The sequence below is a fragment of the Myotis nattereri genome (genome assembly GCF_964212035.1).
Source record: "Myotis nattereri genome assembly, chromosome: 12".
NCBI lineage: Eukaryota > Metazoa > Chordata > Mammalia > Chiroptera > Vespertilionidae > Myotis > Myotis nattereri.
Genome location: NC_138087.1, coordinates 36,979,593 through 36,997,429, shown reverse-complemented (window position 1 = coordinate 36,997,429; position 17,837 = coordinate 36,979,593). Strand labels below are relative to the sequence as shown.

The 17,837-nt window shown below is 45.6% G+C and overlaps 1 protein-coding gene across 1 annotated transcript in view; it reads left to right on the top strand.

Moving 5' to 3' along the window:
* Positions 1-17,837, top strand: part of SMARCA2 (SWI/SNF related BAF chromatin remodeling complex subunit ATPase 2) — a 164,773-nt gene that overhangs the window by 56,256 nt on the left and 90,680 nt on the right. The window contains exons 13-19 of the mRNA XM_081104098.1: positions 1,969-2,069; positions 3,842-3,989; positions 7,652-7,815; positions 9,116-9,182; positions 9,837-9,947; positions 12,837-13,079; positions 15,102-15,215. Coding sequence (XP_080960224.1) covers positions 1,969-2,069; positions 3,842-3,989; positions 7,652-7,815; positions 9,116-9,182; positions 9,837-9,947; positions 12,837-13,079; positions 15,102-15,215 — 948 coding nt within the window. The remainder of the gene's footprint in view (positions 1-1,968; positions 2,070-3,841; positions 3,990-7,651; positions 7,816-9,115; positions 9,183-9,836; positions 9,948-12,836; positions 13,080-15,101; positions 15,216-17,837) is intronic.

The following is a 17,837-nucleotide window of genomic DNA, read 5'->3' as shown; positions in this document are numbered from 1 at the left end:
CTCTGCTTTCAGAGTTGGCCTTTGGGTAATGACTGGGGCTGAGGGCTTGCCAAAGCTTTGGTGGGGCACGCCCCACCGTGCCGTGACCTCTTGGGGGCTCCTGACCAATGGGGAGACTTGGTGAATTCTAAATTCATTCGGAACCAGGAGAGAGAAGCCGTCATTAAATCAGAAGGGGCAGACCATCTTTTGGGGAGAACTGAAGATGGATCACTTTGGGAAAGTCACTCCCGTGCCTCCAAGTGGCTCACTCAGGGTTCGCTGCCTAAAAATTTCTGAGATTCTGGAACTTAGGCTAAAAGGGCAACTCAGGCTTGGTTTAATGACTGTATTGATCCTCTTGATTTCCCTTTAAATGTGATTCTTGTTTGAAATCCTTGGATATACTTGTTACCAAAAAGAGAAGCACATTTTTCAGTCTCTTGGAAGGAATACTCAATATATCTAGAACCTGAAATAGTAATCTTGTATGCTTTTCATAGAATTATAAAATAATAAAGGAATTTTCAGATCGATTATGAAATGCTTAATAATTACAAATAGATTTTTAAAATATTTCCATCTCCTTCATCTCTGTTGTTAGTGTGTGGTCACTGAATGTGATTTTTGCCCGTGTCGAGGAATCCTGGTTCAGAGTGGCCACGGCACAGATGCCACAGACGGGGCAAAGCCGCCTTCCCGAATAGCTCACTGGGGTTTTAAGACAGTCGTTATTTCCTTCTATTGTGTGGACCTAGGTTTTCTAAATTAATCTACTGTGGACACTTTGCAAAGAGGAAAAATAAAAGTTATATTTTTACAGAAGCACGCTATTAAAAAGCAAGTATTTTTAGAGCCATGCTATTTTTTTTTTTCTTGTAGACTATTCTTTCTCTGGTATATTTGAAGCGTATAAAATCAGTTTTAAAAATGTTTCTTGTTGACTTGGATACATGGGCCCATAAATAATCTGCTGGGAGAGCCTTCTCATTCAGAGAGCCAGGGAGGGACAGAGACGAGATAAAGTGGACTCTTTAGCCCACGCATGCCAGCCAAGACTGACAGATGCAGGCAGCCCGATAGCCAGGAATAGAGTGAACTCGCCATCTGGGGTCTGCCACCCACTCATGGCAAGTCCTGTCCCCTCGCAGCACTTCGCTTCTCGCCTGGAAAATGAGGAGCAGTGCTGATTCCTCAATTTACCCCCTGCTCTCAATGATCCGTCATCATAGGTCTGATTTTCAGAACTAATGTTGTGTCACTTTGTATTTTTTCACTCAAGAATTATGGAAAAGCATTGTTCTCTTTAAATCCACTTTTAAAGGAAATTCTATTGGATTATCTGGAAAGAGTTAGTCTTCCACACCAGTGGTTAGTGGTGGGCACAGTGAATATTTAGTGAAGCTTTCAGACAGCACAGCGGAACGTAGTGCGCAATGACAGGGTGGAGAGATGATGAGTCCTGTGGCGAGTTACCGACAGTTTTCATCAAAACATTCAGAAATGCAAGGTATGAAGTACCACAAAGCCACGTGACTACAGGCCCCAGCCCGGACTGCCAATGCCCAGGGCCATCAACAGCCACTGCCTATCTGAGAAGACATTCTTATGAGTAGGACAAGCGAACATGTCGAGAGCCCGGCCGCGGAGAGACGGATGTAGAGTGCGGCTACATTGGTGAGAGGCATGTGGTTACAGGACTCTTCGATAACCAAGCGGTGATGTCCCTCTCTCTGGCATGACTGTTACAGTTTTGTCCTTAGAAGCAAAGGTGCTAGGGGCTCCTCTGAGGGTCGCCTTCATTCTCCCATTGAGTGATTTAAACAGCAGTGGAATGGTGTGTATTGCCCGGTATAGGGAGGTGTTAGATCTACTTCCTCCTTCATTTTATTTACTTCATTTGTGAAGTTGAACACTCTTTAGTCTCTTTTTGGAAAATGCCAACCATAGAGATTCACTTGACAGAATGGAACCTTTGCTTCTTCCCAGGATGAGGAAGAAGAGTCCAGTCGGCAGGAAAACGAAGAGAAAATAATTCTGGATCCAAACAGTGAAGAAGTTTCCGAGAAGGACGCGAAGCAGATCATTGAGTGAGTATCTCTCAAGAGTTTCCTTCCTTGCAGAGAATTTCATGACCTAAATTAGGCTTTTGGAGTTTTCTTTTGGAAAATTTGGAGGCAAGAGACTGACGTCGTGCCCACACTCCACTTGAATCACTGTCAGAAGTCACCACTGGGTTCCAGCCACTGGGCCCCAGGGCTCCGGGCTGCTCCTCTCCCCCTCTGACCCCTTCTCCCTCCTGAATCCCCGCCCCCAGCTCCGGCTCACGCCGGGCTCCGCACCTGTCACCTGCACGCTGCCCCCGACTGACCTGATCACACTGGCCCCTCCACTGGCTGCGTCACCGCCCTTCCTTCCTCCCTCAGTGGCCTCAGCACTCACCCCGAACCCAAGTGAGAGACAGCATTCCCTCTGTCCTTGTTGCCAGCCAGCCAGCCACCAGGTCCCGCCAGGAAACACCCCTCTCCTTCTTCCCCCTCTGCGTGCCCAGCTCCGTGCCGCACCCTGGCCGTCCCCCACGTCCGTGGTCTACACAGCTCTTTGTGTGTGTGGCTCTAATATTAAAAGGAAATTGTAATGAAACAGTCGACAAAATAGAACATTATAAAGTGGTGACATTTAAAAGGAAAAAAAATGAACATTTTAATCTTTCCTCCTTTTATTGCAGGGCTGTAGGCCCCACTTTATTTATTTATTTTTCTCTTTTTTTTCAGTTTATTTTTTTCTTTATTGATTAAGGCATTACATATGTGTCATTATCCCCCCATTGTCTCCCTGCTCCCGCTCCCCCACTCATGCCCTCACCCCGCTGGTGTCCGTGTCCATGGTTAGGCTTATATGCATGCATACAAGTCCTTTGGTTGATCTCTCCCCCTACCCCCGCCCTCTACTACCTTCCCTCTGAGGTTTGATGGTCTGATCAGTGCTCTGAGGTACCTGTTTTATCAGTCTGCCCCCCTCATTGCCTGTAGAATAAAATATGAGCTCCCTAACCTGGCATAGAACATGGAAGATGACCTTCCTCTTTCCTGTTTCTTATGTTGACTTCGGCCTTCTCTCACCTGCCCTCCAAGCCGAGGACTGTGTTCTGGGCATAGGATTTATCCTTACTTCCCAAGAGCCTAATGCAGCGGTTCTCAACCTGTGGGTCGCGACCCCTTTGGGGGTCAAACAACCCTTTCACAGGGGTCGCCTAAATACATCCTGCATATCAGATATTTACATTATGATTCATAACAGTAGCAACATTACAGTTATGAAGTAGCAACGAAAATAATTGTATGGTTGGGGGTCACCACAACATGAGGAACTGTACTAAAGGGTGGCGGCATTAGGAAGGCTGAGAACCGCTGGCCTAAGGCCTTCTCTCACCTCCAAGCTGCGGACTGTGCCCTGGGCGTAGGATTTATCCTTACGTCCCAAGAGCCTACGACAGCTTTACAGGCAAAGTGTTCATCTGCAGGTGTGGCTCACGTTCCTATTGGTCATTGGAGGTCACGCCGGCCTGCATTCGGATCCTGACTCCACTGATCTTATGTGACAGGCAAATTCACTCCCCTCTCGGAGCCTGAAGCTCTCCACATGCATAAAACGGGGATGAAACTAATGAGTCTGCCTCGCTCTGGTTTGTGAGAATCACAGATAATGTATTTTAATTGCCAGGCGATTAAATAGTAGGTGATAAATAAACCACACTCACTGCAGCTATTTTAGGCTTTCCATTCATCTTTCTGAATGGATCGAAATAAAAACACAACGCACCCAGACGTGTGTGCGTGATCCTCCACTTTCTCCGCCCCAGGACAGCCAAGCAAGACGTGGATGACGAGTACAGCATGCAGTGCAGTGCCAGGGGCTCCCAGTCCTACTACACTGTGGCCCACGCCATCTCCGAGCGGGTGGAGAAGCAGTCTGCCCTCCTCATCAACGGGACCCTGAAGCACTACCAGGTAACCGCTGGGTCTGTGTCTCCTTGGCGGGCCACCAGCTTCTACCTCGTTTGCACTGGAGTGTGTCTCATGCACGTGTCGATTGCTTAAGAGGGTGGATGAGGAGAAGGCATTCTAGGTCCCCCTGCTTACGGGACTGACATTCTCTCCATTCTGCCTGTCACCCTGCTCTGAGAGCACTTCCATGTTACCATCTCTTCCCCGGGCATCTCTGCTTTCTCTTCTGGGGTTTTGGGATGAATTGTGTTTTAAGAAATCCTGGCTGGCCACCTGGAACCGTTTCATCATGGATGGCGACAGGATGGAAAGCCCAGCCACATTTGACGAGTGTCGGGAGCATGTACCTAACTGGGGAGCAAACGAAGTGTTTCTTCGGAACTTGCACTGGTGGCCGTAGTCCAGCCACCCAGCAGGCGCTGTCTACTCCATTCACACTTTTATCTTTTTAAGTCTCGATACAGTGGTGAGCATCCGTGCTTTGGTGGAAACTAGGCTGTAAATATAACACATTTCATGTCACCTGTGTGGAATGAGGCCAGCTGCTGTCTTCTCTCTCCTCCCACTTTATAGTGTTTCCCAAAGTGTGTTCCTTGGGACATTCGTCCCATGAGATGTACCTCAGGAAGGAAAAGAAAAATAGGTCCCGTGGTCAAATAAATATGGGAGCTACCACCAGCTGTAACGAGGATTACCATATAATTTACTCTTTCAAACTTGGGTACTAATGAGAGTGACAATAGGGGTCCTTATTATTGATAATAGGCATAACCCAGGACCGTCCTGAGCCATCCAGCCACCTGGGCACCCTGACAGGACCCCTCCTGATAATCCATGCTCTATGTCAGCACATCCATGACTCTACAAATATCAATGTATAATCCATAACGGCACATCAGTATTATGCAATAAAATAACTAACTTCCTAGTTCTCCGATTTCTTTGACTCCTCAGCCTTATTTTCATATAGCACCTATTGGAAACCATGTGCTTTAGGCCAACAGTTCTCAAACCTTTTGGACTCGGGTCCTCTGTACACTTAAAATGCGGCCCCGCATCTGCTGCCGTGTCCGGGGTAAAGCTACAGCGGCTGCCACAGTGCTGCCTTGGTCCCTGCTCCAGGGCCCGCAGTTCTCACCCGCTGTTGCTTTTGTATCGCAACATAAAAGGTGAACAATGCCCTGAAGTTACTGTGAAATCGCTGGGCCTGTGGCTCTCCTGGGAAGGTTGGGGGCACCAGGAGCCCCGGGAACATACTTTGACAAGCACTGCTCTGTCTGTAGTGAGGTCACATTTTCCCCAAAGACCGCGCTACTTTCATGAGGTTCCAAGTGCATATCACCGTACTTGGTCTGCCCAACGTAGATACTAATTCATAGTATGTTCTGATAAACTGGTACATGTCTGTGTCTGGGAGATGTGTTCTTTGGATTAGTCATGAGTAACTCAATGGCCCATGGATTTCTGCTGCCATCCGGTACCTTTCTCAGCACTCGTCCATCACTGTCCTTTCACACCCACTCCCCCGCTTCCGTATGCCAATGGTGTGCCCTTCTCCTGCACTGGGCGGCTGGAGGTCCCGGATGCCTTGCCCTGCCCCCTGGGTTCTTGTCTCTTGGAGTCACTTCTGCCTGATGATCCTTTCCCTTTCTCTCAGACCAGTTCATGTTGTAGCTCCGAGCCTTCCAGAACCACTTTCTCCCCAAGTGAGCTTTCTCTCTTCTTGCTCCTGGACACGTTTTTGCATCATGAATGGTTATGTAACCCTCACATCATGGAGGCCTTCCTGCTGCCTCCTGGAAAGCTGTGGTTCAGTCCCCAGCCCCTCCAGTTTCACAGTCCAACGAAGTACAGTTCATTCCCCACAATTTTAGTGAATTTCTAGTCCCTTCTGCTGCCAGTTTCTGCTTCTGTTTTATCTGGGATTAACACAGATGCAAAATTCAGCCCCTTTGCCAATTTCCATTTAAAAAAAGAATCCACCACCTCCCAGTGTCCAAATGTTCCTGGCCTTCCGTTGGCTTTCCTAAGAGTCTGGAGGCCTTGGCGTCATGTTGCAGCCACGCAGGTCCTCCGAACCACCAGCCGTGCTTCCCAGTCCTTCCTCACGTCCCCTATCTTTTGCCCACTTGCCCAAAGGCTCTTTCCATTTCCCTTCTATTTCTTGGCGTTGCTGTCCTTCGAAACCCCTTGGGATGGCCTGGAGTCTTGCGTGGCACAGAGACTCCAGGTGGCCTCTGGAAGTGGTCAGGCCAGTGCAGTGCCCTCCCTGGGAAACAGCCCGGCCCATACAGTCGTATATGTGTGGCGTTGGCACTCCAGCCGTTTCTTGGTGCGTGTGTATAGGCGAGTGGCTTATTGTCTCCTCTTTGAAGCTTCTGAAGGGAGGCATACATCTGACACCCCTCGGGGTCCATCTGCCATAGCTCCTTGCATGGCTCCTTGCACAGAATAATCATTTAATATATTTTAAAATAAATTACTTCTTTCTCACATAAAACATTAAAATTAACATTTTCCTAAGCATGACTGCATGAGCAAGCTAAATTGCCTTTAGCTAATATAAATACAGATATCGATATATATAGATACTGATATCTATCTATTTATCTATCTATCATTGATCCTATCTTTTAAATCCAGCCCGGCCAGTGTGGCTCAGTGGTTGAGTATCAACCTATGAGCCAGGAGGTCACAGTTCTATTCCTGGTCAGGGTACATGCCCTGCCTGGGTTGCAGGCTCAATCCCCAGTGTGGGGCCTGCAGGAGGCAGCCAATCCATGATCTTTCGGATCATTGATGTTTCTCTCTCCCTCTCCCTCTCCCTTACTCTCTGAAATCAATAAAAATTGTATTTAAAAAAATAAACAAGTCCAGCATTGGTAGTATGAGAGGGGAAGGGAATTGGTATTGGGAGAGGCAGGTTTAACAATTTTGTATTTTCACCGACCTTCCTTGTATTTGACGGACTGCAAAGCTGCATCTCGGTGCAGAGCTTTTGTGCTTTACAAATATGTGGAACCTGTTGGTAGGCAGTCAGCGTCCGTAGGCTGCCCTTGGGGAGTGCCCACATAGCGAAGTTTCCATCTGCTGCCCGGAGATGTGACCCCCACCCCCCGCCGGAAACGCCCTCCTGCAGCCCAGCAGCCGCCCCTGGCTCCCCGGTCACCTGGCTTCCTCACCAAGGGCAGCCCACCCTGGACGGAGGGCTCCTTAGCCAAGAAGGCTCTTTCTAACGATCTGTGACCTTTGAGCCAAACCTGCCCTCTGGTTTGTCTGTCTTTAATCCTCGCATTGGCTTTTTGTTCCTGGAGTGGTTGGAGTGGATTTTGCTTTGGGTTTTCTTCATTTATAATAATTCTAGAATGTCCTACACTGTGAAATGCTAAGTAGGGATGAGCAGCAAAGCTGCTTAAAACCCTTCCCGTCTGCTCCAGCCCATCGTTTCTAAATCTGATTAGCACTCGGCACCTGCCAAGCAGCGGGGACGATTACGGGCTCGTGTTTTAAATTCCTTTTGTGCTGGTGCTTCCCTCACTTTCCTGCTGTGGGAGATCCAGCATATAGCACCGTGGAGTTAAGAAGTCACAGCCTCACTTGAGTTGTATTAGTATTAATTACCTGTGCAGATCTTGGGTAATTGAAGCAATTACTCTTCATTTCAGCTCCAGGGCCTGGAATGGATGGTCTCCCTGTATAATAACAATTTGAACGGAATCTTAGCTGACGAAATGGGGCTGGGAAAGACCATACAGACCATTGCACTCATCACTTACCTGATGGAGCACAAAAGACTCAATGGCCCCTATCTCATCATCGTGCCCCTTTCGTGAGTACCGGCCTTCGTTCTGCATTATCTGTCTGTGTGCTGCAGCCATTGAAAGCAGAAGTATAGCCTGTGCTGGGGGCCCAGGAGCATGTCGTCTGGACTTAGGTTTTTTATTTCCCACCCCCGACCCCACTCCCAGCCTCCTCGCTGTACAGTGCGCCTTATTCCTTCAGCGGCTCACCAAGGGGGGAGAGGTTTCCTTTTTTTTTTTTTTAATTTAAAAACTTCTTTGGTTTTTTTTTTTCTGGTTCCATTTCCAAAAGGTTACATATATTCAAAAGACTGTGTATTCTGTTCTTTCTTTATTGTATCCTTCAAAGCAGAATCTAAATCAAATTTGTAACTGGGAATGTTACCTTATCCTGCCCGCAGTATGTGTAGTTCATTTTCAGTGACTTTGCCTCTTGGCCAGGACAGGTCTTTGCTGTGCACCATTTCACTCCCAGGCCTCGCGCCCCAGTGGCTCTTTGCAGGTCTTAGTGGACACTCCTGAGAGGAGGACCTGATCACACTCCCCACCCGCCACCCCCCCACCCCTGCTCCCAGGGGAGTGTCTCTGGCTGTGGGTGTCTGGCTGCATTTTTCATCCCTGAGATCTTAGGTCTCCGAGCGAATACAAACCTGGACCTTGAGGAAAAAAATAAAGATTCTGCTTTTAGTATTTTCTCCCATATTTGTTTAAAGGAGGACTATTTGCAGACCTCCTTAATCTAGATGATCTGAATCCATAGTATTTAGACATTCTTTGCATTTTACCTACATTTTGAATATGTGTTTTGCTTTTTATCTATATTTCACACGTTCTGACTTGTATATTATGGTCACGCTTTCAGGGATTAAAAACAGAGGCGGGGGCCATTCACTGTTTCTTCCCCGCTTCCTCTTGACAGATGTATTTAATATGTTCACATGCTTTTGTCGTTTCTTTTTTCCTGACTCAACTTTTCTCTGAACGTGTGTGGCTGTTTCTAAAGACTCACCGAATCGCTTCGGCAGTTGCTATTTTTCAATACCATATTAAAATTTAGGGTGTTTTTTTTCTTTTTCTTTTTTTTGCCCTCTATAATTATGCATTCTTTATTTTTGTTCCTTATGAGATTTATTTTTATGTGCCCACAACATACCTGTCATGCTTTGTGGCAGCTCATTTCTAACTTATCTCTTATTTTCACACCTTTAAAAAAATATGTCGTCAATATATTCAAGGTGAAGCCTGAAAATAAATAAGAACATCTATTTAACCACCGACTTTTATACAAATGTCTATTTTTCTTTCTTCTATTTATTTTTTGTTCTACAGGACTCTGTCTAACTGGACATATGAATTTGACAAATGGGCTCCTTCTGTGGTGAAAATTTCTTACAAGGTTTGGAATGCCGTGTTTATATATAAATGTGCAAAAGCAAAAAATAGACCCCATTTTCTTTACTCCATATGCACATCTGTGCACTGTATTTGGTTGTAAAGTTTTGTCATGTACATCATGTACTAAACAGTGAGAGTTAATCATCCCAAGAAGATGACTGTAATAAACCATAATTACTTTCAGATAGTGAAATGCAGAAGAAAATTGTTAATTATCATATTGCGAGGTTTCTGATGAGAGTAATACAAATGACAAATACCGCCCATTCCCCGTGCTGCCGACGGGCTCACTGTGCCTGCAGAAAGTTCAGCAATTACCTGGGTGCTCGGGCCGCCTGCTGCAGGCTCCCGTAGAAAAGGGGCCTTTCATTAGAGCAGCGGGTTCTCCACTACCTGGCGGTCACCGCAATTTCCTTTTCTCTCTTTCCCCGCCGATTTCAGTGGGAAAGCCTCTCTCTAAGAGACTGAAAAGTGTCCAGACCTGGGCGATTTCGCCGAGCACTTTCTTGGTGGATAATGTGTCTGTATATAATAATGCATATATGTGCAATCGTTAGTCACAGGCCCGGGCTCCATTAAGCTCTGAATAGTGAGAAACAGCACACATGTGCTTCCACTGGGTAATAGATACGTGTTTTTCTCCCTTTCTATTCAGGGCACCCCTGCCATGCGGCGCTCCCTTGTCCCCCAGCTACGGAGTGGCAAATTCAACGTCCTCTTGACAACTTACGAGTACATTATAAAAGACAAGCACATTCTTGCAAAGGTATGTTTAAAAGAATTTTTCTATCGCTAAATGATGGACCATTGCACTGGAGTGTAAAGTATTTCCCAGATTATACTCACTAGGATAATTTGATTGTTAAATGGCATTTCTCTCTTTCTTTTTTCAAAGTCAGATATATTTTGGTTATGGGTTTTAATTGTATGCATACTATTTGTGTGTGTGTGTGTGTGTGTGCACGCGTGCACGCTCACGCGCACCATCTGTCCTGGGGCTCTTATCCGCTCATAGATAGTCAGTTTACATCTCTTTAAAAGTTCGCCTGGGTTCCTTCTGCAACTCCTCTCTCTCCAGCAGCTCGTGTGGAAGGAATCGTTGTTTCTGCTGCCCTGGGTTATTGTCAGTAGCGTAGCTTCAGTCCTCTTGGGCCTTTGTCTCTCCGAAGACGAGTAGCACCTCTCCACGTGGTCTTGTCCCTGTGAACATTTCTCCGAGCTGTGGCTTTCCTGCTGTCCCTGTTTTAGGTTTTTTTCCTAAAAAAATATGAGCTATTATTGTTTGAATTACTCTGGGCTGTTTCTGTGACCATTTGGAGCTGGGAGAGTGGGTTTCTACCTGCAACCTACGTGCCTCCTAATTGGTATGTCCTAAGTTGTCCTTTAGCCATAAAATACCATTTTTTCCCATTAATATCATCTTGCCTCCTAATATGTTCATGCAGAATGATGGAAGAAGTTTCTCTCATGGAGCAAATATGAAGACTTAATTTTTTTTTTATTTTTTTTTTTTAGTAATTTCTTTTGCCCTGTGGTGTTTTGAATGCACTATCATCTGAAACCAAGTTATAGCCCAAATTGGACAGAATCCCCATTTCTGGGGTGTGTTTTGTCTCTGCACTAACCCTTTGCCCTGGGAACTGAGCGTTCCCTTGATGGCATCACAGGAAGTAGCATACAGGAAGTGTGTTCCCGGGGGTGGTCTAATCATTGCGAGGGCACTGGCAGCAGTGCGTGTTCCGACTCCTCGTCTTCGGAGACGCATTTGGTGGTGTCAGAAATGATGTGTTTTCAGTATTACGATGGGAATGTGTTTATACATTTGCGATCCTTGAAAACAAATTCAGACCGTGTTTTTTGCATAGGCATTTCAGAATTCATTGGAGGCGCCCGTTAACGAGTTGTGTCGCTTTTGTTTGTTACTGGAGAAATGGAGCTACAGAACGGGGCAGCAATTTTTTTCCGAGTGGAAGACCTAATTAGGAGTAGCCCAATAGCAAAACCTACGGCCTCTGCTTCCTTGTTTACTATTTCATAAGCCAAATTGGGCAGGAAAGCAGATGTAGAATATTTACTTAAATACATGTTATCTGCTGGCCTCTTTTCACGCTTTGGTAAGTTTGGGACGACCGCAGTACTACTTTGAGTATTCTTAAACACTTTTCTTAGAGGTGGTAGAGGCAGAAAAATACACAAAATCTCTGGCTGTTTCCTTTTACCTGAACATCCCAGCCTGACTGATGCTTCTATATGCTTTCCCCTGATTTCCCTGGTGCTTCTGCCGAGGAAGGCGAGGCCTGTGGGGAATGCGGTGCTGTCTCCCTCCTCTCTCCAGGAGCGTAGCGGCAGGATCCAGGGTCATCTGAGCACCAGATGCTTTCCTTGGCCATCGCCCCTGCCCTGTAGGGAGTGGATAGGCTTTGTGGAACATTCCTTATTGTTCTCACTTTAAGAAATGGAGATGAGTGACCTTGAAGAGGGCTCAAGTGTAAAATACGAGAGAGGAAAGGGGCTTTCGTAGACGTAGGGAGGAGGATTGCATCAGACGGTCATCCTTTACTTCTGAAGGGATAGTCGTGTGGGGGGAGTGTGTTATGTTTAATTTTGAAGGCTTGGCGTACAGAGAGGGATGACATTTAGCATTGTCCTCTCCGCCAGTGAGAATATCATAAAGCAGGGACTAGACCTGGTGGATAGGTGCTTGGCAGGTAAGGAATACTAGTATGTGTGAGAGTCCAGGTTGCCAGATCTTCCTTTTTTCTTTTTTTTTTTTTTTAAAGGAAAAGCTAGATGTCTAGATTTTAATGCGAAATATACCAACTTTTAAATGTTAGCAGCTAATTGAAATTAAAATAAAGAACACTGATCCAAGCCCTAAAGGTAGTATAGTCAGCCCACATAATAGGAAAGAAGGCAGAAGCCAGAGGCTGTCAGCTACAGGTAATGCTGGAAGGATCCGTCATTAACTGCTGCCTCAGGTGGAGAGCTGTATTCTGTACCTGCTGGGTGCGGAGGGGGCATGACCGTTAGGCCTGGGACAGCGTCAGGGTACAGCATTAGCAGGGGTACAGGATGGGGAGACTCAGGGGCTACCCCTGGCTTAACCATTGCATTTTAGGCCAGGCTTCCTTCCCAATTAAAGGGTAGCTTGGAATTCCATGGCCTCGAAGGAACCTAGTTGCTTTAGCTTCCCGTTGTTACATGACGTATTATCCGACCTGTCAGGTATGGGATAGAGACTGTTGAGGTTCTTTTATCCTAAGGAGAACCCCAGCATATGTTTCACCAGATATGGGTTCTTTGGTTTTCCACTTCACCTCTTTTTTGTTGTTATTAATCTTCACCCGAAGATATTTTTTCCATTGATTTTTTTTTTTTTTTTTGAAGAGAGAGTGGAAGGGAGTGGGAGAGACAGAGAGAGAAACATCGATGTGAGACACATCGATTGGTTACCTACCGCATGTGCCGGGCCGGAGACTGATCCTGTAACCAAGGTACGTGCCCTTCACTGGAATCGAACCCAGGACCCTGCAGTCCCTGAGCTGATGCTCTATCCACTGAGCCAAACCAGCTAGGGCTCCATTTCACCTCTTGCCTCCTGGAAATCGTCATCTTTTCCCTTGCTCACCACATGTCGGCCCGTCTGACGTTACAGATCCGGTGGAAGTACATGATCGTGGACGAGGGCCACCGGATGAAGAACCACCACTGCAAGCTGACTCAGGTCCTGAACACACACTACGTGGCCCCCAGGAGGATCCTGCTGACCGGGACCCCCCTGCAGAACAAGCTCCCAGAGCTCTGGGCGCTCCTCAACTTCCTCCTCCCCACCATTTTCAAGAGCTGCAGCACCTTCGAACAGTGGTTCAATGCTCCGTTTGCCATGACTGGAGAAAGGGTACTGGTCTAGCTTGTTGTTTTTTTTCACTACCTGACAATGGAATGAAAGGATCTAGAGCTGAGAACAGTAGAGCGACAGGAAACCCACAGGGTGGTTTACAGTGTCGCCCACATTCCGAAGCTAACCCGAGGGGCACGTGTTCTCATTCCCGGGTGTGTCCCCTCTGAAGAAAGCAGATCTAGTGAAGTGCGGGTGTCCTGACTCCAGCCAGGCCGCCAGAGGACACTCCTGACGGTGGGATGCTGACCTGCTGTGGGCCAGGGGGGCCCGTGGAGGGATAGTTACTGCCTCAGTTTAACCAGGCCAATTCACCAGCTGAACATAAACCTGAAGCCATGTACGTCCTTGTTATAAACGTGCGCTTCCCTTTAAACTGTTTCCTCATCAAGAGTGTGTGTGTAAAACTGAAGTTGGACACTAATTTTCTGTACACGTTTTTCCAGAGTTTAGTGTGAGCCTCAGTTTTGTGTCTACGTAAATAATCCTCACGTCTGGAGCAGCCATTTCTAAATTTCTTACCTCCATTTCTTCCACTATCTGTCTTTTCTTGGAGCTCCTTGATGAAAGGAGGGCCCGAGCCATTGTAAGAAAAGAAATGGGCACATGACCTTTTGGTTAGTGATTTCTCAACTACAGGAATGGGCACATGTCCTTTGGTTTGTGATTCTTAACTATAGGAATGCAAAGCCAGAAAGAATGCTCTAGGGCAGTGATGGCGAACCTATGACACGCGAACTCATTTTTTTGGTTGATTTTTCTTTGTTGAATGGCATTTAATATATAAAATAAATATCAAAAATATAAATCTTTGTTTTACTATGGTTGCAAATATCAAAAAATTTCTATATGTGACACGGCACCAGAGTTAAGTTAGGGTTTTTCAAAATGCTGACACGCCGAGCTCAAAAGGTTCGCCATCACTGCTCTAGGGAAACTTAGGTTGGAACTCTTTAGCCCTTTAGTTGTGTGGTACATTTTCTTTTTGTCAATAAGTGATTGACTCGCCCATTTGTATAAAGTAGAGTCAATCAACTCTGCCCCCTAGAGGTGATAGAGGAGGGTGAAAGAGAAAGCAGAGGGTTTTATAAGTGTGACTGTAACTCCAACAAGATCAGGGCAGAAGAAAGGAAGAGCAAGGTAGCATGGCTCAGAAACCAGCCAACATAAGCTGGATCTACTCTTGTTTTCATCTTCGTCTACAAGCCTATTCCCTTGGCATGTTCCTGCCTCTGAGACACAGTTAAGAGCCTAACCTAATGCCTCCACTTTAAGTAAGAACACATTAACTGTTGTTGTCACTCTACTCGTGTTCTTTCATTTTTCTTTAATAACCTTTTTTAAAAATTGATTTGAGAGAGAGAGAAGGGGGGAAGAGAGAAACAGTTGTTCTACTTATTAAGCACTCATTGGTTGATCCTTGTATGTGCCCTGACTGGAAATCAAGTCCACAACCTTGGTATATTGGGACAACGTTCTAACCAACTGAGGTACCCAGTCAGGGCTACTCGTGTTTTATGTCAGTCTTCCTCACCCCGCCCCCAGTGTGGGTTGTTTTTCAATCTTCACCCAAGGATATGTTTTCATTGATTTTTAGAGAGAGAGTAAGGGGGAGAGAAAGAGAGAAACATCAGTGTGAGAGAGAAACATTGATAGGTTGCCTCCCCTATGCACCCCAACCTGGGATTGAACCCATAACCTGGTATGAGCCCACACAGGATGATGCTCCAACTGGCCAGGGCTTCAGTCAGTCTTTATTGCCAGTTATGCCCCATAAAATTCTGAGCCCTTTTCCACAAACCCATCCGTAAGACAAACACCCATTTAGAGGCTATTTTATTTCCAACTGGTAGGCAGGTGGGAAGAGGATTCTGAGGTTTATGTGACCAGATATAAACCTGGCCTTAACACATAGAAACATTCAAACATATATTGAAATGAATAATAAATGTAACATAAAGTGTTATTACATGAAACATCCTTTAAAGAAAATCGAAGTCATCTACAGTTCTCTTCTTGTAGGTGGATTTGAATGAAGAAGAAACTATATTGATCATCCGGCGTCTACATAAGGTTTTGCGACCGTTTTTACTGAGGAGACTGAAGAAGGAAGTGGAATCTCAGCTTCCAGAAAAGGTATGTTGCAAAATGCACAAGTTATGGTTTCTTCCCCTGCCGATATGGTTGACGTACCTGCACCTGGAATCTGTGTTTCTAAAACAGCAAGTTTGTCTTTTGGAAATCTCTTGAAGTGCTAATTTATTCCATAGAAGCTAGGGGGTTTAGTGTAGAGAAAGAAGGCAAATTTCGGCATTTTCAGCCCAGTGTCCAAAAACTTTGGGCAGATTTTATAAAATTACCAAATTCATTGAGCTTTACCAAAGTCATTACACTTTAACGTACAGCCACTTAGCATACATTAATTACCTTAACATTGCATTTTACTTTAGATTTTTTTTTAAAGTTAACTAACCTCATTTGAGTTTATTCTTACAGATGCCATAAAAGTGTTCTGTTTGTAAACCAAATAAGGATTTGAGTTTGGAATTTTAATCATTATCAGAGGGCCTAGTAAACATTGGCCAAGTTTCCCGGAAATTTATTTAATACTAGAGGCCCGGTGCACGAGTTTGTGCACGGGGGGGGGGGTGTCCCTAAGCCCGGCCTGCACCCTCTCACAATCCAAGACCCCCCTGGGGATGTCCAACTGCTGGTTTAGGCCTAATCACTGCGGGGATCGGGCCTAAACTGGTAGTCAGACACCCCCCAAGGGATGTAGCAGTGCGCCAAGCAGTAGGCAGCCAGGGAGGAGCCAGAACAGTGATGGCGAACCTTTTGAGCTCGGTGTGTCAGCATTTTGAAAAACCCTAACTAAACTCTGGTGCAGTGTCACATATAGAAATTTTTTGATATTTGCAACCATAGTAAAACAAAGACTTATATTTTTGATATTTATTTTATATATTTAAATGCCATTTAACAAAAAAATCAACCAAAAAAATGAGTTCGCGTGTCACCTCTGACACGTGTGTCATAGGTTCACCACCATTGAGCCAGAACCAGGGCCAGGTGCTCGCACTCATCCCGGCCTGCTTTGCCTGCTGCCGTCATTCGCCATGGAGTCAGGAGAGGCTCCTGCCGCCGCAGCTGCACTTGCCAGCCATGAGCCCGGCTTCTTGCTGAGCGGCGCTCCCCCTGTGGGAGTGCACTGACCACCAGGGGGCAGCTCCTGCTTTGAGCACCTGCGCCCTGGTGGTCAACGTGCATCATAGCAACTGGTCTTTCTGGTCATTCCAGTCATTCTGTCTTGAGGGTCGCTTAAGCTTTTATATATATGGATTTGATGCTTGTGATGTCACCATTCTAACAGGTGAAAAACAGAATTTCTACAAATTACAGAACCTTCATCTAATTATTCTTGGGCACAGTTTCTGTCCCACACCACAAACATGAAGTTCCTGAGAACATTTTGAGCAAGTATTTTTCAGATTACTTTGTGGACACTGAGTTTTCAGTGCTTTAGAATGTCCTTTGACTTGGCTCTGCACTTTTAGGTTGGATTTAGGTATTAGTTTAATATGTTTCTGATCATAGTTTGGAACCACACACATTTGAGTTCTAAATTTTATTCTCTTAAAGAAAGATTATTTGGCATTGTATACTATTATTTCTAGCATGAGATATTTTGATCTGAGCTTTCTCTTTAGGTGAGCCAAGTTTGAAATGTGTTATTTTGCATCATTGTGTTTTTCTGTGTAATGACTCTATTTTTTGGACAGATTGTTTCATCCTGTTCATTTTTAAGTGGGAGCTGGAAAATAGCATATGAAGTTGATCGGTTTGCTGAGAGAGAATTTTGTTCTCTATTCTTTAACAATTGAGAAAAATTAGAATTAAAGGTGGTTTTTATACCAGGCTTACTCCAGGAGTAGCCCAAATATTTAAGTGTTTTATTGTGCTAGTAAATGCATTATGGGCACTAAATGCTATATCGATATTTACTTAACTTCTGTGGTCTCAGCATCTTTGGGTAACCCCTTTTCTGTTTAATATGGAGCTTAGCTACTGAATATATAAACTGGGGAATGGATACAGTGGCCATGTGGCTGCCTGGAGCTACCTCCCAGCACACTGTTACTGAGATCCTGCAAGTCATAGTGGTGGAATGTTAAGGATTTTAATTTGCCCCATGCTTCCTTTTGTTTCTTTAGAAGAGCTGTAAAATAAAAGGTGACTAACTAAAGTCCTTTATTTATTCCATAAAACTTCTTAATCTTTTTGACTTATTTACTTACAAGACTGGCTAAATAGACATAGATTTTTTTTAAATGCATTACAAGTTAAAACTATGCCCCGTCTTAAGAAAATCCTGTATAATAAAAGCCTATGTGGTCATGACGCCCTCACGCCGTAATGAGTGATCACCAGGAGGCTACGTGCGCAGCCGGCGCACACAGGTGGGTGGGGGCTCCGTGCGCGGCGAGGCACACATACGTGGGCGGGGGCTTGATGCTGCGTGCACAGTGCGAAGGTGGGTTCCGCGGCTCTGCCCTACCTCTTTGGGGCAATCCATTGAGGAGCCCTGGATGGGTGGATGGGGCCTTCCTCTTTGGGGCGATCGATTGCGGAGCTCCCGCACTGTAAGAGGGCACAGGCCAGGCTGGGGAACCACCCTCCACCCCTGAGTGCATGAATTTCGTGCACTGGGCCTCTAGTCTATTATATAAAAATCCAAACTTTTGCAGCCTAAGGATTGTG